The sequence below is a fragment of the Aethalodelphis obliquidens genome, unplaced genomic scaffold (assembly GCF_003676395.1).
Source record: "Aethalodelphis obliquidens isolate GAN/ISIS:26980383/991018 unplaced genomic scaffold, ASM367639v1 scaffold32, whole genome shotgun sequence".
Classification (NCBI taxonomy): domain Eukaryota; kingdom Metazoa; phylum Chordata; class Mammalia; order Artiodactyla; family Delphinidae; genus Aethalodelphis; species Aethalodelphis obliquidens.
In genome coordinates this window covers 6,926,666-6,950,704 of record NW_020837976.1, presented here as the reverse complement: position 1 = coordinate 6,950,704, position 24,039 = coordinate 6,926,666, and the positions used below count along the sequence as shown (strand labels likewise).

General features: G+C 40.2%; 1 protein-coding gene across 1 annotated transcript in view; it reads left to right on the top strand.

The window, feature by feature from the left end:
- CDH2 (cadherin 2) overlaps positions 1-24,039 on the top strand; it is a 215,592-nt gene that overhangs the window by 161,173 nt on the left and 30,380 nt on the right. Inside the window, exons 6-14 of the mRNA XM_027127659.1 lie at positions 788-932; positions 3,619-3,791; positions 11,740-11,877; positions 12,554-12,739; positions 15,360-15,613; positions 17,035-17,177; positions 20,034-20,267; positions 20,570-20,803; positions 22,760-22,899. Of these exons, the coding sequence (XP_026983460.1) occupies positions 788-932; positions 3,619-3,791; positions 11,740-11,877; positions 12,554-12,739; positions 15,360-15,613; positions 17,035-17,177; positions 20,034-20,267; positions 20,570-20,803; positions 22,760-22,899 (1,647 nt within the window). The remainder of the gene's footprint in view (positions 1-787; positions 933-3,618; positions 3,792-11,739; positions 11,878-12,553; positions 12,740-15,359; positions 15,614-17,034; positions 17,178-20,033; positions 20,268-20,569; positions 20,804-22,759; positions 22,900-24,039) is intronic.

Genomic DNA, 24,039 nt, shown 5'->3' with positions numbered 1-24,039 from the left:
GAAGAAAAAGATAAAATTTCTAGAAAAGTACCTATAATACTGAGAACTCAACCTTGGGAGAGTAACAACTGCCTTATGTACTTTTAATATTTATGAGTGAGTGACTTTTACAATTAAAAAAGAGTCAAAATTCCTTGTACGCACTTAATTCTTTCTAGATTCTCTCCTTTTCTCTTGTTCTCTATGACTGTTCTAGGCCAATACCACATTTTTAATTACCCTGACTCTTGTACGGACTTAGCAAAAGGATTTGGGAGCTGGACAGAACTGGCTTTGGACAGGGGCTCTGTCAATAAACAGAGTAAAGTTACTTAGCTTTTCTGAAGCTCAATTTCCTTACCTTCAAATGTGGATTTGTTTCTACCTCACTCTTTTGTATATATATTAAACGAAGTAAAATCCCTAGAGCTCTGAGCAGGGTGCCTAGCAGATGCAAGTGGTGACCTTTTGCTACTCCATCTCCCCTAATTATATAGAGTTTGGCTAACTTAAATTTTGATGGGACAAATAGCTTTTTTTTTCCCCTTTGGCCATACCACGCTGCTTGTGGGACCTTAGTTCCCCAACTAGGGATCAAACCCGTGCCCTCGCCAGTGAAAGCTCGGAGCCCTAACCACTGGACCACCAGGGAATTCCTTTTTTTTTTTTTTTTTTTTTTTGATGGGACGAATAGCTTTTGGTTTTCAGTCCATCTGTGCTGTTTTGGTAGCATGGGTATGTTGTCTTTTATCTTCTCACTCGAGACCTAAGTCTGTTAAATTGTTTTGTTTTCTAATTACTCTTGCAGTTGAGGGCGCATGCAGTGGATATTAATGGAAACCAAGTGGAGAACCCGATTGACATTGTCATCAATGTTATTGACATGAATGATAACAGACCCGAGTTCTTACACCAGGTTTGGAATGGGACGGTTCCTGAGGGATCAAAGCCTGGTAAGTTCAAAGATCATAATTTGGAGATTGCTTGAGGAAATGCAATGTAATCCAACACGTATATAAGCAGGATAAGGAGAAATCACGTGAGCCTTTTGTGTTGTTTTCTTTCATTCATGCTGCTTTTAGGCAAAAAGGAAGGTAACTTAGGGAAAAACAGACGGAAGAGAGAAAACAGAAAAATACCCCTCTACTGCCTACAATAACTTTTTCCACTTTTGAAAAAATATATGCTACAGTATCTGACTCTAGACTGTAAAATCTATACAATCCTTTGATTCCGCTATGGTTGATAAAGGCCATACAGCTAGAAAGTGAACACTGGAAGACCAGGGTCTTTCTGTTTGTAAAGTGTAGATTTTATCTTATTAGTCGTAGCAGCACCTAAAACAACTGGAGTGTCTTAAAACACGTGGCGTTCCTAGGACCAGGCAGTGGGGCAAAACCAAAAGCAGAGAGGGGGCTTGGTGAGAGATTGCTGTTCTCTAGCTACACAAGATACTTACTTGCAGGGTGACCCTAATGTCTTCTGCAGCCCTTGCATTTAAACTAGTGTCATGGAAAGTGACCTAGCCTAGAAAGAGCAGCTGCCAGAAAGCCTCTCGCCATTGTGAAGTGATATTTGACCAAGATTTTAGACTTCTGTACTGAAAACCCTGTAAACTTCAGTCACAGTGGAATACCAAGGCCAGAAAGGTCTCTTGAGTTTGGAAAACTTGTGGACAAGAAATCAGTTGGGATAGAGATGGTAAAAGGAAACATTTTGCCAGCTTTCCTGAGATGTCTGGGTATTTAGAGAGACTTAATTAATTATAGTTTAATATTTTGTATGTAAGAAAGCCTCGACATTTCAACTTACGCTATGCGTTTCCTTCGTCATCTATACTGGATTTGCATAAGCCAATTTATAGATATAGCCAACTATGCCTTAAACTGGCACTTTTCCTGGTCCAAATACACTTGTCTGTATCCTCAGAAGAGTGGGGTGTGCAGGCAGCTGGGTGGGAAGACAGGGCCTGTGCCGGAAGTTCAACCATCTGTGGCTCTGAGTCACATTTCAGAGTCGCATTCGTCAGTATTTTAAAATACAGGAAAAAAAAAATCAAAAAATGTTAAACATATCCTTACTAAAACACAAGGTTTTTACATATATTCTAAGGATAAATAAACGTTGTGCTTTTTTGCCTGGGGAAGGTTTTCGGTCTTTTAAAATCATTCATTCTCTTTTTTCCTCTATTATTTCTAATTGTATCAAAAGTATTGTTTCATAAAACTTGTCAAAAATAAACCATTACAGATATATTTATTACGCATCTGACCATGAATTGCCATAAATCCCTCCCATAAATAAATGACTCTCAGTGACCAGGAGACATAAAGACATTTCGTGAGTCGATTTCCTGCAGTGTAAGTTTGAAAACATCCTTCTAGGCAAGGTTTGATAATGTCATGAATCTTGAGTTAGACTAAGATGCAATATTGTAAGCAGTATTTGGTTCAAGATTCCAAAACATATTTTTTTTTGTTTCAACAATTCATTCATTCAACAAATGTTTATAGAGCACATGCTGTGTGCCAGGCAGTGTTCTGGCACTGTGGATACAGCAGTGACAAGTTAGTTGTGCCCTGTTGGAGCTTAAAATCTAGTAGAGGAGAAATGTAAAAGGCAAACAAGCAAGTAAATGTGCAGTAAAATTTTGGGAAAAAGAATAAAGTTGGCATATCGTCAAATAGCGTGTCTTGTTTAGAGGGACAAGCTCTGAAAAGAGATTTGAATTATGTGAACAAGCCTTCGTTAATTCTGGGGCAAAAAAATGTACCCTGTGGAGGGAACAGCAATGGTAAAGGCTCTAAACTAGAACTGACCATAGGGTACTTACAAAGATGGTAGACTGGAGATGGAACATTTTATAATCCAGTTCTTATAAAGATCACAAAGAACAAACCATCTTTAATAGTAACTACTTTTCTCTCTACTTCTCAGTTGCACAGAGTGTCTAGCTAGTTGGAATTTATTTGATCCTGGTGCTTTGTAGACTTCCTTTCCACAATATGTAGTAAATTGAAGTCCCTGAGTTTGTTACAGTGTTCTTTTAATCTCCTAGGAAATAATGAACCACAATGCAAAACTCCCTATATTCAATGTACCAAAAAGTCATGCATGGAATGATTCCTCACGACCTCAGTAAATGGAGTGTGTGTCCTTACGCAGCTGGCTTACTTTCACAAAGTGACTTAGGCATTGGGGAGAATCATGCCCAGCATGTTATTTTAGATGTTACTGCATAACGGAAAAATACGGCAGAGGGAAGGCATTGGTGGCCATAAAAGAAGTTTCAGATGGCATCCATGTTACTTATTATTTGCATTTTGTATCAGTGAAGGTCTAAAGGGGTTCTTTCTTTGAATCATACAGTGAATTTGTCTTCTAAGTATATGGAAACATTGAGTCTTTATAGATGTAAATTTAAAAAAAAATTATTTTCCTTTCAAGCATCACAACCATGTCCAGTATTTTTTGAATTGAGTACTCTTCTTATCAGTAGTGTTTTTAATCAAGTCGAAATGATTACATGTTGCTTTGAAAAAGTGGAATGAAGATTGATGGAGAAGGTAAATATACCTTCCGTTTGGGAGACGCTGACATGAAGTGTGACCATTCATTGTCCATGTCTGCTGTGTCTAGGAACATATGTGATGACGGTCACTGCAATTGATGCTGACGATCCAAATGCCCTCAATGGGATGCTGAGGTACAGAATCCTGTCCCAGGCACCAAGCAGCCCTTCGCCCAACATGTTTACAATCAACAACGAGACTGGGGACATTATCACAGTGGCAGCTGGACTAGACAGAGAGGTAAGCCAACTGACATCTGTATTTGAATTTGTTTGTAATCTTAAAAGTGCACAGGGTCACATACAGTTTGTCTCCAGGTAATAACGACTCCACAAGATCATTCACAATGCTCACGGTCACGAAGAAATCTGTTGTACTGCTTTCTACAGAACTTCAAGTTGGTCAGATGATCTAGGTATACTGGATGAATCTTTGCTGGTCCATGTAATATTTAATGTGATCATTGACTAAGTTATGCCAATAACCCTCTGGCATCTCATTTTTACAGTTCTTGGCATTTTTCTGTTTTCCCTCATATTCAAAGGTTTTGGTGAGGAATTAAGTGAAAAATCATGCCCAAATAAAGTATACATAAATTTAGGATAATTTTTAACGTTCGTATTTCTAAGAGGCTACAGATAACATGTATGATGAGTATTTTTGTGGCCTCCTGATTTAGTGCAGAAGAGATGATCTCCTTCCCTTTAACTTTAAATAAGATTAACTTATTTAACAGGTTTGAACACCAAGAATGGCATTCATTCTGCTGACAAGGCTTTAAAGTTCTAAATTCAGAGAAACACATTTCTGGCCTAATATTTTGTTGCAAAGGCATAAAATCTTGACAGTATTGAACTATTATGTAGTATCACAGGCTGAGAGGGAATAGGTATTTCAGTCGTTCCAGATGGGTCATCTCGCTGTGACAGACCTGAGCCCATCATGCTCCGGCACCCTGCTGTGTTTTGTTCACGTGACTCCTTCTGCCAGGAATGTCTTGCCCATTTTTCTTGATCTTGAACCTTCCAATTCTTCATGCTGCCATTCAAGCCCTGCTTATATCCTTTCCTGAAAACTCTAGCCCTCACAAATTTTTTACACCCTTTCTCTATTCTGTTCTGACCATTTCCTTAGAGATTCTCAAGGTCATTAGTGACCATTGGTGATCACTGTGTGAGTGAATTATCCAGGTGCCAACTCATAGAGATCTGTGCTTGTAGATTTCTGGCTGAGCCAGCTTTTATATTGATAAGACCTCATATTATGTGTGTCAAAAGGAACCAACCATTAGGCCTACCATACTAAATATCATTGACAAGGATTTTAGGAGTTGGTTTTTATGACGCTTTATTTGCCTTAGTAAGTAGCATCCACTTGAATTGGATTGAAGAAAACATTACTATTGCAATTCATTATATACGCAAGCTAGTGCTAGCAACACTTTAATAAAGTAATATGAGCCAATCAAGATTACTTAATTCACAACTGAGCTGAGACCTTACTTAGGAGTTAGATGTATGGCTGTTACATTGTGCTTATTAATTCCCACGTGTCAACAATTCTTCCTCTAGGAATGTTTTGCACCAGAGATGGTTGAAATTTAGTTTTTGCAGTAGTACCTTTAGTTCAGTGATATTTGGAACATGTATGTCTTTACACCTCTTCCATTACTGTATGAAATACTATTCTTAAATGTCAGTAAATTCAGCATGAATGCTATATTTTATATGAGAATATGTTATATTTTTTAATATTGTCTCTTGAGTGCCAGGCTGCTCACATACTAAGTTGGTACAGCTCATCTCCCAAAGCTAATATTTCTCTTTCATTTCACACTCTCATTGTGAGATACAGAAATGGGGCTTCATCTTGTTTTCATACGGTAATATTCACATTTAGCCTCACTGTTTTATGAAAAGCAAGAGGCATAGAGAATGAAAGATAGTTTTGCCAAAGCAAACCAACTGTATTTAAAAATCAAAGAGACTGTATTTAGTTTAGAGGGTGAAAGTCGGAAGTCAGGCTGTACTTTGGGTAAGGATGTCTTGCGGTGAACGGAAGCAGCTATCCACGACCCGATGAAATGAATGTGGACGTGAATTCAAAGCCGGTGAATCACGGGTTAGATACAGTATGAGAAATTGCTCCTTAACAGTGAAATTATTAAACACAACAACGAGTTACTAGGGAAAATTATAGAAAACCTTCCTTTCCTAAAAGTCATTTAACATGGGGAAAACGTCTGTCTTGGGTGGTTTATGGTAATTCTGCCTGAGGCCGGGGGGGTACCTTATTCTGACATCTCCGGGCCTCCGTGCTGGCTGGGGATGCTCTTATTTCAATTAGAATTCACAGTTTTCTTTATGTTGAGTCATTTCCGTTGTCATCCTCCCAGGATGGATGACACCTTTAAGTGATTCCTAATCACTGAAATGCTTACTGAGATTCAGCTTTTTATTTACCTTTCATCTCCACGTTTAAAAAAAATTCCAATTCTTGGGGTTTTTCCAGGCCTAAAGCTGTACCCACCATACTTGCCAGTCTTCAACTTTTTAATCTCCGCCTGATTTCTTTTTTTGGGGGGGTTTCCAAATACATTTTTTTAAATTTATTTTATTGAAGTATAGTTGATTTACAATGTTATGTTAATTTCTGCTCTACTGCAAAGTGATTCCGTTTTACATATATCCTTTTTATCAGTTTTATAAAATATTCTTTTTCATGTTCTTTTCCATTATGGTTGATTACAGGATATTGAATATAGTTCCCTGTACTATACAGTAGGACCTTGTTGTTTATCCACCTGACTTCTTGTTGCCTGATTTGGTGGTACCCATTCCTGGCATTTTCTTCTTTGCTCCAGCTTTTATATGTCCATCTCCTGCCCTTTTTGGTCAGGACTACTGATGAGTTACCCTCTGCTTCACTAGGTTGGAATCATTCTGGCTTTGCCTGTGATGGGCTATTTGACCTTCAGTGTATTAACCTGAAACCTCAGCTCCCCCGTCTGTAAATGGGGGTGATAATATTACATCTACTCCATGAGACGGTTGTAAGGATGACGTAACGTGAGGCAGAAAGCGTTCAGGATAGTGTCCAATACATACTAACTCTCATTTTCCCTGCTGCCATCATAAATCCATTCCCAGCATCCAGTGTACGATCACCATCACTTTGACTCTTCATCATAATTTTTCTCATGATGAAGAAAGAATTATGCTTCCTGTTTTCCACGCCCAATAATACGTTTACTCGTGCCCTCGATTCTGTGTTCTCTCCTGAAGGAATGTTCTCCTGTTTCCTGTGGTCTTGGTCTTCCCTCCTCTGCAGGTTCCCTCCTACAAACCCCACTGGTTCCTTCCTAATCCACAACCCACAGCATGAAGTCAGAGCTCTTTAACGTGGCGCTCCAGACCCTCGAGCACACTGGTCCCAAAGCCTTCTTTAGTCCAAGCTCCTAGAATTCCTTACGTCCTGCTAAGGAGCCACTGATGCCCTCCGCCCATACAGCCACATGTCAGTCCTCGTACAGATCTGAACTTATTCTATCCTTCTCTGTCTTTTGTTTCCCCTGCCTGAAGATTTCTGCCCCATCTCTCTGTAGAGCAGGCTAATGCTCGCTCTCCAAGAGCCGGGTCCTCAGCCCCTCCCCAGGGCACACACAGTGGCGTGTGTTCCTCCAGATACACGGAGACCGTGTTACGTGGACAACATACCTGCCTGCCATCTCCTGGTATTCACTGAGGTCCATGTGCTCCTCTTTTCACCTTGAACAGGAACCTGGAAGAAAAGTTCAAGTTACTCGATTTTCTTCTTGTCAACAGCAGACTCCTAAGAAGGGCAGCCCATACTCACCTCTCACCCCTCCCTTTTCCTGGTCTCCTTGGAATCTGGCTTTCCGCCTCCTTCCCCCACTCAGGATTCACTCAGGCCGTGCCTGTATTCCCACTTGCTTGGAGGGCACTCATATCGCACAACAATTAATGGTACAGACTCTGGACTCAGAGAGACCTGGATTCAAATCTTTTCTCAGCTGCTTATGACTCGGTGTCAATGGGCAAAGCTTCCCTGGCTCCCTAAGCCTTGGTTTCCTCCTCTGTAAAATGGGGATGAAAACAGTCCACCTGCCTTATAGGTTTATTTTGAGGACTAAATGAGACACAATGTATAGTGTGGCTCATAGTTAGTGCTCCTTTGCAATAAATGTTATTTTTTTATTATCAAGGCCCTTAGAACAATGCCCCGGTATACAGTAACCATTCAAAAAAAATGTTTTAGCCCACAAACTTACAAGGTAGATAGCACTGTCAGCCCCATTTCACAGATGAGGGAACTGGGGCTTTGCATTTAAGAATTTGAACAGGGTCACGAACCTGCACTCCCCTCCCAAGTTCTCAGACATTATTACTTACTTTTCCATCCTTGAACTCAATGCATCTTTTCAAAAGCAAACCTATCATCTCCCTAAACCTGTGCTTCCTGAGGAATTTCCTATTTCATGTGATCAGTGTGCCACCTCCCCAGTTTCCCAAGATCATGGTCTATACCTCCCTTCCCTGTGCCCTGCCTTCCATCCACTGATTGATTTAGCCATCAAGTTCCTTTCAGTCTACCCCCAAAATGCGTCTTGCATTCATTCCTCCCTCCAGGCTTGGAGGACTGGTTGAAGGCACCCTATGAAAGCTTCCTCCCATCACTTCTTCCTACTCTCACTATGGTTGCATTGCACATTTGGCCCTGTGACCCATTCATATTTGTCTCTTTCACTTAATGGCAGCAAAGCCATCTCTGGTTTTGTTCATTATTTTCTCCAGGTAAGCACTACACTGCCTGGCACCTAGTAGACACTCATTAAATGTGTGCCCAATGGATGACTGACTGTTCTCACCTCTTCGTTCACTTAGAGCACTCTGGTTCAGGGCTCTAATTTCAAAAGTGTGGCGCACAAGTATAATGGTTTTAACTGATACACGTAGGGAAGCCTCTAGGGAAAACCAGAGACCGCAAGTCTTTTAGAAGCTACTCCATCAAGTAGAGACTGCCAGAGCACAGGCTTTGTACTGTGTTTAGTTGTAGAGTTATATTTATGGCAAGTGATGCTACTTTTCCATTTACAGTACTTTTACAATAAATTGTTTTTTAAAAGGGAGTTCACGTCAAGATAAATAGTAAGTGACTCATGGTGTAGAAATACGAGGATATAGCAGAATTGGGAAGATGGTATATGAATCAGTTTAGCGGTTTGGGAAACAGTGAGCTAGTTTATGCTCCCAGTATATATGTTTTAATGAATAAATGATAGCTAGCCACGTAAATAAGGAGATGGTTTTTCCCAAACCTGAAGTGATTTTTATAATATAATGCAAGGCCCGAGGTTTCCCATACATTCACCCACCAGCTACAGATTCAAAAGCATTTGTCTCTTGCTTATGCTGTGTCAGGCATTACGCTATATGCCAGGGACATAAACGTCTGCAAAGCAGTGACCCTGGGGAGGGGTGTGGGTATATGTGTATGTAGCCGGGGAGGACAGACAGATAGACTGATAACAGCCTCAGAAACTAGAAACAGTGATAGAGGTGTGTCCTGAGCAGGCAAACAGCTCTTCCTCAAGGACTTTCAGAAGTCATCTCTGAGGCGACTTTAAGCTTCGTGTTTGCTAGGCTCAGATAAAGGGGGAAGGGTATTCTGGGCCAGGGTTTCTCAACCTCGGCTCTGTTGACATTTTGGACAGGATAAGTCTCTGTTGTGGGAGCCTGTCCTGTGCATCGTAGGTGTTTAGTAGCGTCTGTGGTCTCTACCCATTAGACGTCAGTAGCGCTACCCAGTTGTGACAACCAGAAATGTCTCAGGTTATTGACAAATATCCCCTGGGGGAGATGTAGGGCAAAATCGCTCCAGTTAAGAACCACTGATTCAGGCAGAGGAAAATGCCAAATGCAGTGGCGCAGGGATGCGATAGGCATTTGAAGATAAATACAAACAGCTCAAGGTATGGGGTCAGTGAATGGAAGGTGAGAGCTTTGGTGGGAAAGGTGAGTCACAGACATGGAAGGATTGACAGCAAGCAGAGGGGTTGAGACTTTGTCCTTTGTAGAACAGAAAGCAAGGAAATGTTTTTAAGCAAAGCCCCCTTGATCAGATGCGAAACTATGAGGGTGGGAAGTCAAATTCTTATGAAATCTAAATGCCAGTCATTCAGAACCAGATGCCAAGTGACTAAATTAGGCAAGAAGCTCTAAATAGTTTGGTTGTCTAAAACATAGACTGCGATGACTTCCTTACTAAATGTAAAAGCATTTTTACCAATCAGGCACTTAAAATTGGAGATTATATTATTTACCAAGTTGGTATTTTTCTTTACTCGAAGAAGCACTGCATTTTAGAAATAACAATGTTCTTTTGTAACTTAGATATCTGAAGACTCGCTTGAAGCAATAGGAAATTTCAGGTATTAGCTACTGATCCCAATATTTCAGCTCAGTGGAAAATTGTACATATTATGCTTATATAATTCTAAAGATCACTGTAAAGTAGACATTAACAAAGAACCATATCTCCAGATAATACCTATGTACACTTTTTATCTTCTGTAAAAAATTCCATTTTTTTCTTTTTTGAGAATGTTCATCTGTTTCTGCAAATAGCAGCCAACAAAAATGGCATTTCAAAGTCATAACAAATTTTTATTTTTCATGATTTTCAGCTGGGAGGCTGAATTGAATGCCCTACAAAATTCTCTTGTTAACTGTGAGAGCATTATGCCGAAATGACACTCTTGATTGGGAATGGAAATCATTGAGAAATATTTTAGCCTATGTAAGCATTATGGTGAGGGGTTATGGGTTAAGAAAAACTAAAATGGCTCAACCAACACTATTCCTTTGTTTCTTTTTTTTTTTTTTCCCAATCAAAAAAGTGGGTGTTTTTTTTGGAAGACAAAGGAAAAGGAACTGAAATAACTGCTAGAGATTGGCGTCTTGGTGGACAGACACTAAAAATTGAATGTGTGAGGTTTGACTTTCCCTCCTACCCCTTTCTTTGCCTTGCCTTTGCCACTAACAGCTGAAGCAAGAGCTACAATTTGTGTCTGTTCTCTCTAAGCTCCAGAAATCCCTCAAGAGTGGCCATTCATAATGTTGGCTATACTTAGAATTAGAGAAAACTACTCGTTGCAGTGACTGTTTATTTTTGTATGAAGAAGTGAGTTTTGTTGTTCAGGATGTTTTAACATGTTTCAATGATCTATGTTTTTTATCTGTGCCAGTTTCCACAGAGATTTCTAATGATTTCAGGTATTTGTTTTGTTTAGGTTTTCCTAATACAGAACTTCATCAACTAGTGCTGTAGACATTTCAGACGATCTCAAGGTTTTTCTCTGAGACACATTACAGCTGAATATGGCTCCCCTTTAAAAACTTCAGTCTGGAATTTGAAAGCAGTGATGCTATTTGATATTAACCATCTATATGAAAATGTATCCATATTCATTATAGGTCTGTGGACCCAATGAGTGTTATGCCCAAATAGCAGTCCGCTGAGTATGCAACTATTAAATACCTACTGTGTTACAAAATGAAGGATATAGACACAAACCCTTTATTCTGGTTTTGACTTCATTTAACAATGTCTCTCTCCTCTATAGTTGTAAATAGTATACACTGATGGAAATTCGGAGAAAATTACTGTATCAACCTTGGTGTAATAGAAGGAACATCTTTAAGGATATATAAAAGGAAAGCATATATACTTTATGAATTATATATGCTTTCTTCTCTCTCAAGTTTCTTTATTGTTTTCAGTATCCTAAACCGAGTAGAAATTAACGTCTGAGAAAGTAAATACAAACCACATGACTTGAATGCTTGATGACAATGTTGTGAAGTTCAGAAGAAAAAGAAAGGTTGAGACCAGATGGAAGTTTCAGCTTCGCAGTGAATTTCACACATCTGCCACGCTTTCCTTTCCGCCAGTAGAGGCGAAAACATATAGTTACATCTCTCTAGACAAGGACCAGACCTGTGCTTCACAAGTTAAAGTAAACTCCACTTGGGAAATTTTGAGTCCTGTTAATCAGGGTGAATAATGCTGTGCTTTCCGTGTGTAATCAAGAGCCGTTTACAGAACAACCGTTACGTCTTCTTGAGGAATTCGTTGCCTTTAAGTTGTTATCTTTATGTCTTTTTAGAAAGTGCAACAGTATACGTTAATAATTCAAGCTACAGACATGGAAGGCAATCCCACATATGGCCTTTCAAACACAGCCACGGCTGTCATCACGGTGACAGATGTCAACGACAATCCTCCGGAGTTTACTGCCATGACAGTAAGTACAGACTGTCACTCACGGAAGTCTAGGCCTGCGGTCCATTACTGAGAAGTTTCGTCATGAATAATAAATGCGTTAAAACAGAGCTGGAACTTGCTTCATTCTTCTCATCGTAGAATGGCTACTGACTCCTAAGTTTCCTGTCACTTACACCAGGGTTTTAAATAAGGCACCGAAGTCATTTGTTTTGTCATTCTCTCCAAGTCCACTGATAAAGCTGTTAAAACATGCTGCCTAGAAGAAATGCCCTAAAGAGACTTTATGCTGTTATAACAAAATATTCATAAATATCTTCAGTTGCACGAACCACGTGACTGATAGATGCTACTTTGTCAGCATATCATTATGATCTCTTGAGTAAAATGATTTCCTTCAGACAAGTCCTTGACTCCTGCCCACTCCCCCCCACCCAGATACTCACCGAAGGACGCTAATTTAATATTAATGAAACTGTAACATAATTTCAAAAAAAAAAATTTGAGGGCCGAAAAAATTATAGTATTTTTAAAGTCAAACATAAATGCTGTGATTACCTGCATTACTGATCTCCTCGTTTAGTGTGGATAATAAAGATGTAATGGGGTGGTAACATCAGGGCAGTGTGGTCATCAAGACACACTGTCCTTCAGCGGTGCCTGTCGCTCCTCTGACTGAGCTTTGTCTTTTCTTATAGTTCTATGGCGAAGTCCCTGAAAACAGGGTAGATATCATAGTTGCTAATCTAACTGTGACAGACAAGGATCAGCCCCACACGCCAGCCTGGAACGCCGTCTACAGAATCAGCGGCGGGGACCCCGCTGGGCGCTTTGCCATTCAGACCGACGCCAACAGTAACGACGGCTTAGTCACTGTAGTAAAAGTAAGTGCGATGGTCTCTCTGATGGCCACTCTGCAGCAACCCATATATGCCACCTACCCCTTAGTTTGTTATTGAATCTCAGGACTTTTTTCTTTTGAACATGTCTGAATCTGAGTTAATGTATTTGGAGGAGTCACGTTTGTTATTTTTCACTTATGCCGAGGCCAACATAGATAGTCTCACTTTATCCCTGGAATATGATTGTGTTTCAGTCATCGGGGAGTTTTAACAGTGAAGACAGGACAGCCCTCAACAGTGCTGTCAGTGCCATGGATATGTTAGTGATATGTTACATCATGGATTTTTGATGGCCAATTGATAGCTATTAAGAAGGATGCCCCACACATACTATTCTTATGTCTACAGGTTGCTATTAGAGTATTGGCTCAGGGAACAAACCAGAAAATATCACAGACGTAATACAGGGTGAGTGTAGGCAAGGAGAGGGCCTACGCTCTTAAAAGGTTTTGAATTTACATTGCTGTTTTTTTTTTCTTTTTTTTTAAGTATTAGCTCGCATTTCCTTTTGTTTTTTTTTTAATTTTTTAAATTTTTTATTTAATTTTGGCTGCGTTGGGTCTTTGTTGCTGCACGCGGGCTTTCTCCAGTTGCGGTGAGCGGGGACCACTCCCTGCCGTGGCGTGCGGGCTTCTCGTTACGGTGGTGTCCCCCATCATGGAGCACGGGCTCCAGGCGCACTGGCCCCAACAGTTGTGGCTCACGGGCTCTAGAGCACAGGCTCAGTCGTTGTGCACGGGCTTAGTTGCTCTGCGGCATGTGGGATCTTCCCAGACCAGGGCTCGAGCCTGCGTCCCCTGCATTGGCAGGCGGAGGTCAACCACTGTGCCACCAGGGAAGTCCCTACATTGCTGTTTTTAAGTGCTATTTTCAAGACTTTAAGAAATTGGTCCTTCTGATCCTTAATTGTCAAAAAAAAGTAAAGCTGAGTGCCGGAAGTAAAAGGGATGTTAACTTCTAGGGTAACAAATAGATGGTACTAACGGATGGAAGAGCTCTTTGAAGCGATCATCTCTTTTTAGCCATCCAGGGAAGAGAGCTGCTTCTTTGCCTCACATCCCAACATTCTTGATTCGTAAGGGAACCTGAATGTTGGTCTTGCAGAGAAAGGTGTACCAAGGGCTCCGTTGCCAAGAATGTTATATGTGCGTGAGTAGAACGGTAATCTCCCCCTTGAGGTGGGAGTGGGAAATTCTCTGAACACAGCATAGTGAGTGACAGTGCCACTCCTCTGTGTTCGAATCCCAGCTCTGCCCTTTGTAGTGGAGACAACATGGCAGGTTTTTTAAGCCTCAGGTTCTTACACAGACAGTGAGGAGATAACTGGTACCTAAGTCTCAGTGTTGTTCTGTGGGATAAATAAGCTTAATACCCATTAAAGGTCTTAGCAAAAGTAAATGTTGTCAGGGATGTTTCATGGAGCTAATGCGCTTACTCAAAAGAATTGTCTTCTTTCTTGGCTTCTTGGCCGTCTTGTTGAAAATAATTCAGAAAGGGAAGTTGAACTGGGGATTGTAGAGTGAGAGGGAAGAAACTCTGAAGAGTTGAGGAGGTGGTCTAGGTGAAGAAACTGGTGTGGTCTGTGCTAATATTGTGGCTTTCTCGTAGCTGCTGCCCTTGGTCCTTCTTAGACTCTCCAGGATGGCATGAGAGCTCTCCAAGCTCTTTTTTTCATACTGTTATGCACAGTAATGCTTACCTGCACCTCAGCTAGAAGATGATCAGGGAAATTAAGAGGGAAAGCCCAGTCTGGTCCCTTGACTCCTGGTAACTTTTCTATTGACAATGGGATTCAGTGGAACTCTGGAAGTTAATATTTACATTAAGGTTATTTGCTCATTGCCTTTATCTAGAGTGGCATTCTTAGGTTTGGGATTTGTACAGACCAGTAAAATCCCCAAAATTATGCTGGAAAACAGCCAGAAAAAATAAAGTTTTTAGTTTGCTAACTAAGGAAAAAATAAAAATCCTTCTACCTACAAACACTACTGTTTATTTAAGGTGTATATGTGTGTGTACTCTAAAATGTATACTTCAAATTATGAATGATACTTTTAAATAGAGTAAGTTTAGCTTTATGAGGAAAAAAAAAATCACATTTTCTAGTTTTTGTTTTGTCCACTTTTGTCCACTTTGTTTACCACAGACTGGTAAAAGCTTTCCCGGGTGAGGAGTGGTCTTTGTACCAATGTTTGAGAGTACAATCGACACCATCATGTTCTCACTTGATCCCAGATTATTTAGTATTTTTTTTATTTTTGGTCAACAGTGCTGTTCTTAAGAATAACTCAGTTGTTAGATGTAGCTAAATAAATACAGCGTGCAATAGTAATAAGCATTATTTTGTGAACATAAATCTGTGAAATGCCCTAGATATATAAATATCTTATATAAGTAGGTTAAATTGCGATAAATGTTTCAGTCAATGGCCATGCTAATGCATATTTTCCAGAAATTTGAGAGGAACCTATGGTGTAGTGAATGAAAAATTAATGTTTTAGAAATGGAGTTGCTAGAAGGATAAACTGCAGAATGCAAATATTCTTATTTCCTGCAAAAATACGGTTTCTCCTTTAAAAGAATTTTTTTTTTCTTTTTCCAGCCAATCGACTTTGAAACAAATAGGATGTATGTCCTTACTGTCGCTGCAGAAAATCAAGTGCCATTAGCCAAGGGTATTCAGCACCCACCTCAGTCAACTGCGACTGTGTCTGTCACGGTTATTGATGTGAATGAAAACCCTTATTTTGCCCCAAATCCTAAGATCATTCGCCAAGAGGAAGGTCTTCACGCCGGTACCATGTTAACAACGTTCACTGCTCAGGACCCAGATCGATATATGCAGCAAAATATTAGGTATCAAATGCCATTTTGTAATTTACGTTCTGTTCTATGCTGTGCACAAAATCTATTCGCCATCTGAGTGAGAAATTTTCATTAGCACGCAAACTCCGTATTACGAGATTATTTTTAATTCTTCGATGAAGTTTCTTCAGTGGACCCATGAGTGTATTATATCGGAAATATAAGATGGATCTTCTCATGTATTATTTAAAGAAATAAGTTTTCAGCCTCTTTTCTCCTGTCCTCTTTCCTTTTTGAAAAACTTTAGTAATAATTTAGCCTGTGCTTTTATGCCAACCATCACATAAAGTTTCTCCTGTGAGTAAATAGGGGAGTCTCAGAAGCTTATAACATTTACCTCTTCCCCACACATCAGGAAGAAAAGAAAACTCATGCCAACACCAAGATATAAGAGCTAATTATCTTCATCCCTCACCTGTACAGTGGTTATAGGACTTCCAAAACATATGTGTAAAGATTTCCAGCCTCAGCAAAGTCTAGTTTATCCTTCCTAATGAGGGAGTAGATGGTTGGCGGAGCATACAACACATGACTGTTATCCGTCGCTGGTGATGGTAATTTTTAAAATTAGCTCATATTTTATTTAACTTCTTTCAGAACTGTTGCTAACACATGAATAACTGCGTATCTTCTTCATTTCTCTATACATTGGAATCAAGATAGAGAAATAGCTAGTGAATAGGTATCCTGGACTCCTGCAAATTTTTACCTCTCAAAACATAGGATATGTTTTCCAATGTGTCTATTGGTTTCCCAAGCTTGAAAAGCTTATCCCCACGCCACATAAAAAAGGAGGTTAAGCTGATACAGATAAATCTGCTCAGACCATGGGACTTGCCTTGAAGGGTGTAGTTCTGAGGCTTGGCCCAGGTGGGGAGATCCTAGGAGGAATGGGAATTGGTGGGCGGGGGGGAGGTCCTCCCCACTGTGACCACATCTCCACCATGATAAGGTGGTAAACCTTTTAGGAGTGTTCTGTGATAGAAAATTCAACTTCTATGAAAATTTCTCTTCAGCCCTATACATTAGGGCTCCTGCTCGCTTAGAAGATATATTTGAGCTATTTTTTCTGCACCGTTGCTATCCTATGAACTAGATAAGAGCTTAAAATCAGATCTGTCAAATCCCCCTTAACCCCAAACTGCAGTAGGGAGACTGGGCTCCTGGTCTTTCCCCTGGAACACCTATGCAATGTTTCCTGTGCGCCTGGCCACGCAGCACACAACCTTCATGTACCTCCCCAAACGACTGCCACAGAAATTCTTTCCCGCGTTACGGCTGCATGTCCAACCATCATCTACAAAAATGCAAGTTAATGCACCGGTTTCACCTGGGACTAAACCTGAAAAATAGGCTTTATTTTTTAAGTGTCATGTCAAAAATATTAAATGTATTGTGCTTTCATTTTGTAGATACACAAAATTATCTGATCCTGCCAACTGGCTAAAAATAGATCCTGTGAATGGGCAGATAACTACAATTGCTGTTTTGGACAGAGAATCTCCAAATGTGAAAAATAATATATATAACGCTACTTTCCTTGCTTCTGACAATGGTACGTAATTAAATATAGTCACTCTATTATCCTGGATGTTGTTAAGAGCGTAGAGCCTTATCACAAATGCATCATCAGGAAATGAAGTTTTCTACAAAACCCAATTGTCTAGAAAACTGACCTTCATTCTTCTAAGGCCCCAATTTCTATTTTCCATTTCCACTGGGCTTTCTGTGATACATCCCCTGTCTTCTGTAATGAATGTTCCCAATGTCCTTATACCCTCCGTGGTCACCTGGTATTGTGATCACAAGCCTTTGTGGTTTTTCTGCCCTGCTGCACCTTGATGCCTCAGTGGCCCAGACACAGTGGTTTTTGAGGTGGTCTTTTTATATTTCTTCTAGTCAATGTGTTTGTTGCCATTAGTTTGTCTGTATCTAGCATTTTTTCTAATTCTCTACCTCTAGTCTGCCACAGGCTAGGAAACTCTAAATTTCATGCCTAAATTGAAATAATTGAGTACTTGAGCTTTAGTGTGTTGGTTTTGAAAAACATAAACATATAGTTTAGCATCTTTTTTATTTCTGGGTCTCTGCTGTATTCTAAATGGCTGATATTAACAGAGAGCACTTTTTTTTAGATATGTAAGATGAAAATGACTCACGTTAAACTGGAGTCGGACTTGTTTCAGCTCTCAATATGACATGGTTTAAGAGTGAAGCTTTGAAGTTCCACCTGACCCCCAGGGTCCAGACTCCAGTTCTATCATTTTCTAACTGCAGGACTGGCAACAAGGTTTTAAATCTGTCCATTTCCTTTTTCTGTTAAATAGGGATAATGGTAGCAGTATGTAACTCACAGCGTACAGGGGAAGATAACAAGGCTTATACATGTAAAGGTTTTAAAACAGTGCCTGGCACAAACTAAACACTCAAATAAACATTTCTATATGTGTTAATAGTTTTAAAACTGAATCATGACCATCTTTTAAAATCATTTTAATGTTGGACTCTGAATGTTAGCATCTAATAAAAATAGTAGGCTTTTCTATTTGGTGGCCCCGAGATATGCAGTTTGAAAAACGTTGCATATCAACATTTTTGATAAGAACAGTTTCAAAGAACCTTTCCAAATCCTGTATAATAAGATTCAATGAGATCATTATCTGTCAGAAATCTACAAGGTGACAGGGCCAAAGCAATATTTCTTATACTTTCTAATATGAGACCTACTGTTCAAATATTTAGAATTGAAACTTGGCAGGAACCTCTTCTGCCATTTCACATCAAAGCACAGCATTCGTGTGTGTTGTATCTTGTCTCGCCATATGTAAGCGGTAGCTTTCTCCACAGTGAAACTTAAAGTAATATATCTTGCACCATTATGTTGAGATTTAAAGAGCTATAAAATTATATGTATATATGTTGGTTGTGAGTTACAACCAGATTTTTCATTCACCAAGGTGGATTGTTTTCTACTTGAAAGGGTGTTTGATACAAGAGAGAAGTGAGCAGTTAAATCTGTGTAGCTGTGATGCTTTGCAAATGCACTTGACTCTAAATCACAAGACTGGATTTACAGCCCCAGTTCTGCTCCTTAATAATTGGACAAGCTGTTATAATCTCTGTGCCTTTGTTTCATTATTAATTGTTGTTTTTGCTGCTTGCTATTCTGTGAAGTTGTCATGGCAGTCAAATAATATTAAATGTGATAATAAATGTGAAACTAACTCAAACTACAAAGAATCATAGTGGTTCTGGTGCTATTAGAATATGGTGAACAGCCATCCTACCGCTCCACCTTAAACTCCCTGCTCTCAGAGCCACCCGTACTCCTTAGGGAGGTCCGTGGAGATTTCTCCTTGTCCCTTCCTGAGGAGTGTATGTGTACACCTTCCTGGTTTCATGACCTTGGGCAGGTCACTTAAACCTCTGGGTTTCAATATTCAGCCTTGTTTAGAAAATTCCTATATTTCTATTATATTAGATTTATATAATATATATCAATTATATGATTAAATGTAATTGTCTTATATATTTAATATAATGTTTATATAATAATGGTTTCATTACATTTTATATATTTGTTATATATTTAGGTATAAATATTTATAACACAGCAGAGTCCAAGTCACCAGTCTAAATGTTCACAAGTGATAAGTACAGAGACCACATTTTATAGTGGAATGAGAATGGATTTGGGGTCAGGCAGACCAGTCTTTACTAGCAACCCTACCACTTCTAAGAGGGTGTGACCGTGACCAGTTTACAGCAACTTCGGTGCCTATCTGTTTAAACCTACTTCGTAGGATGACAATGAAATAACGTATAGGGAGCAACCTAATACTTTCTCAAGGAGGTAGTTGGTTGATCAGTAAATACCATGTCTCTTCTCCATGGGCTCCTCCCCAAGATGAGGTCTGTGGGTCCATATCACTTGTCTGTAGACTGTTTCGATATTTCAGAGCAGTGTCTGAGCTTGAAAAGCATTCTTGGGTTCTTTTGTGCACACGGCTTGGTTCTCCCTCAAAGAGTAGGGCCCATGAGATCATGAGCCAGGGGTTCTGCTTCTCTTACAATCGCCGGTGCCTAGAGGAGCGCGATGTGCACGGGGCCCAGAGTAAGGACGGCGAGGGCGCCGGATCACCCTTTGGCCAGGCCAGGGGCGTGCGCATGCGCCTTGTTACCGCCCCTCAGCGCCCGCAGCCCCAGCGGGGGCAGCACAGGGTCATCCTGCAAAAGAGGCATGAAGTGGCCTTGTACCAAAAACAGTCTGCCGAGATGCTGTGGCAACTACATTCTTCCAAGGTTACGCAGTGATAGGGGCAAGCAGGCTGGAAACTTAGTTTCATCGTAAGTGAGTCTCAAGGGAAAGAATTGTTCAGCGTCGGTTTGTGGTTTTTTTCTCCCTTTTAAGGAATCCCTCCTATGAGTGGAACAGGAACGCTGCAGATCTATTTACTTGATATTAACGACAATGCCCCTCAAGTGCTACCTCAAGAGGCAGAGACTTGCGAAACTCCGGACCCCAATTCAATTAACATCACGGCACTTGACTATGACATTGATCCAAACGCTGGACCATTTGCTTTTGATCTTCCTTTGTCTCCAGTGACTATTAAGAGAAATTGGACCATCACTCGGCTTAATGGTGAGAACAGGTTCATTATTTGAATATATGTGCAGTTGAGAGGCTTTGACCTGGCATGAAAAGTTAATTTTAAGTGCTTTATTATCTTCCCCTTAAATGTATTTTAAAAGCTACTTAAAGTTTAAATAAGATATTAGAAGCCCTTAAAGACAAAAAAAAAAAAAAAAAACTTGACAGTGCAAGGTAGTTGAAAACTGCTTTATATGTACTATTCGGGAGTAATACGTTCTGGAAAATGCCATGTGTTTTTGAATCGTGTAATGTATGAACTATCAGACTGTATTTTTCCCTTTTTTGTATAGGTGATTTTGCTCAGCTCAATTTAAAGATAAAATTTCTTGAAGCCGGGATATATGAAGTTCCAATCATAATCACAGATTCGGGTAATCCTCCCAAGTCAAATATTTCCATCCTTCGCGTGAAGGTTTGCCAGTGTGACTCCAACGGGGACTGCACAGATGTGGATAGAATTGTGGGCGCAGGGCTGGGCACGGGCGCCATCATTGCAATCCTGCTTTGCATCATCATCCTGCTCAGTGAGTACTTTCCTCGTCTCTTAGGTGTAATTCTTGTTGCTTCTAGGATGTTCAGCAAAGTAACTTTTTATTGTCGCCTTTCATCGTAACCTAACAACACTCTTCCACCTCTGAGCATTTTCTTGCAGCCACGCCCACTTCAGAATGAGAGAAGCCCTGAGCATCCTTGCAAGCACTTACATGTTTGCAGCAAACCCAGCCAGCCTACCTCTTTCGTGCCCTGTTGCAGTTTTCTGATGCTGATCGCTTGGGGAGCTGTAGCAAACTCGTTTCATAGAAAAATATTAGACAGTGCTCAGTTGGAGCCCTTCTCTTAGGATTCGAGTCTGAATTCATGGCACGTAGTTGGTGATTTAGGAAAATAAGTGTATTGCTTTCCTTCATATAAAGTGCAGTCAGCAACCTGCTCTAGTCATGCAAGGATCAAGGTATTTGTTTTCGACGGGCTGCATAAAATAGTGAGAGATTGTACTTCATACAGCACATTGGATAATAGAAATGATTGCACAGCTCAATAAACTGTCTGTCTTTAGAGCAAGTCTAGATTAAGGAATTGCTCCTTTTTAAAATACTTTGCAGTCTTTGGTTCAGTGGAATGCAAGGAATTAACCACTGGGAAGTACTTTAGGAACCACTTGTAAGCATGCAGGTTAAAAGAATAAATTGCCTGGACCCTGTGTTGTATTGTTGAATAGCAGCCGGACTTAGTTTACTGTGCGGTCATGCTATGCACCAATCACTTTCTTGAAAGTGTTGGCCATTTCTTTTATGTTTTCTCCATTTGCAAGTGTTCTAGTAATTTAGAATGCTGTCCCTCTTTTTTTCTAAGCAATTACTGTAGAGGGCTAAGCATTTTTTACTTCCTATGTGGAGACTACTCTGACTATAATTTGAAACCTACATGCTGTACTAATAATCCACTTGCTGGATTTAGCCCTGGAACAATGGCAAATGAGATCATGTATCTGGCTTTAAAAGGAGGATATTTACTTTTATGGCCAATAATAAAAATGTGCTCAAATAGAGTCATTAAATCTTTTGCTTCAGGATGTAAACTGATAGCCCCAGGTTTTAGAAGGAATGTGCACTAGATGTACTCTTAAGGATATGCTTCAGTTTCAACTACCGTGGGGCATATACACCAACCTTATCAAGAAAGACTTAGAGCTGATGGATTGTGGCATGAAGAAGTGACTCAAGCCATTTTGAAGGAAAACGAATCAATGCTGATTGTAGCATCAATGCACTGGAAAATTTATGATTCTAATCCTGGCACAGAAATGTAAAGCATGAATGCCTAATGTTATTTCAGTGCTCAAACTAATCCCCTGGCCTTCTTACCTGAAACATGCAGTGGAATAGGAAAGGGAAAAGCACAATAGTGCAGTAGAAGGACCCAGGCCCTTGGGAGTCAAAAATCCTCATGATCAGGTCGCTGATCCAGGTCTAATGTACTACCAAAGGCACCTTGGCAAGCACGTCCTGTCCTTGACAAGTGCCCTTCTCTCTGATTTGGGGAGTAGAATGATGACGGACCAACTGGAATGAAACAGCAATTAAATAACGAGTGACTGTTTCACTTACTGTTGTTTGCTGTTCTAAAATTTACAAGCCATTATATTAAGCATATCCTATCCTCTGGCAAGACAAAGTAAAAGACAGAAATAGTTTTTGTCCCCATTTGTAGATGGTAAAACTGAGGACAGACGTCCACTCAGTGAGTTCACAGGGCACCAGTTTGCAGAACCCGGGTCCTCACACTCTAAACCTAGCGCTCAGGGCCTCTGCTTTGTCTTGGCTCTGGTCATGTGAGGCCAGAAATAGGTAACAGAGTAAAAGACACATTACAAGTTTTCCAGCCATATAAGTATAAATTTTTAATGTTGAAGACTGTGATTAGACAGGTCGAGTTTTTAAAATTACAACACTGTACATCTTTACTCTCTTTCTGCCTAGTCCTCGTTCTGATGTTTGTAGTATGGATGAAACGTCGGGATAAGGAACGCCAGGCCAAGCAACTTTTAATTGATCCAGAAGACGATGTAAGAGATAATATTTTAAAATATGATGAAGAAGGTGGAGGAGAAGAAGACCAGGTGAGCAATGTTTTAAATCTTTAAATCTCTAAGTGAAATTTTATCATCTTAAAATTAAAGTGGTGGGCTTCCCTGGTGGCGCAGTGGTTGAGAGTCCGCCTGCCGATGCAGGGGACGCGGGTTCATGCCCCGGTCCAGGAAGATCCCACATGCCGCGGAGCGGCTGGGCCCGTGAGCCATGGCCGCTGAGCCTGCACGTGTGCTCTGCAACGGGAGAGGCCACAACAGTGAGAGGCCCACGTACCGCAAAACAAAAAAACAAACAACAACAACAAAAAATTAAAGTGGTGGGGAAAATGTTAATACATAGAGTAAAAGAATGGGATCAAGTTTCTTTTCCTTTATCCCATTCTCAGACACTTGGTGAATTCTTTCCAACCTGTGCTGCTTATTGATTTTTTTTCCCAAAGTGCCAAATGTCATTGTATTTATTTTGTGAGAAGATCATTAACATTGATTCAAGGAGCCCAGGATTTACACCTAATACTAATTATATCCGTACTGATAAAAATGTTTTTCTTTACAGTTTTTCTTCATTGCATATCCAAACTAAAAGTAAAAGTAGTTTCTATGTTGGAATTTGGATTTTTATCAGTATGGCAGAAAAAGCACAAGCTATTCATTTCATAAACACTTACCAAGCACATTCAATAATCCAGACACTATTTTAATCATTGGGGAAACAGAGGTGGGCAGAGCCAACAAAGATTTGCCCTCAAGAATCTTACTTTTTTTTTCTTTTTGGCCACTCCGCACATGGCTTGTGGGATCTTAGTTCCCCAACCAAGGATTGAACCTGGGCCCTGGCAGGGAAAGTGCTGAGTCCTAACCACTGGACCGCTAGGGAATTCCCAAGAGTCTTACATTCTTGAGAATGTAAGAGACAATATCTAGCTCACCTCTGTACCCGTGATGTCTGTCATGGTGCCTGGCTTATAGTAGTTGCTTAATAAATGTTGAGCTCCTGACTGGTTATAGAACATGAGCTTCTGTATGTACATAAGGAACTGCATCCCTGTTCGAGGATGGGAATGACCAATAGGTGGAAAATGAAGAACTTTATCTGCTGGGAAGCAGCATTGTAGCTATCATTATAACTAACACTTTCAAGGTCTGTACTACATACCAGGCATTCTGCTA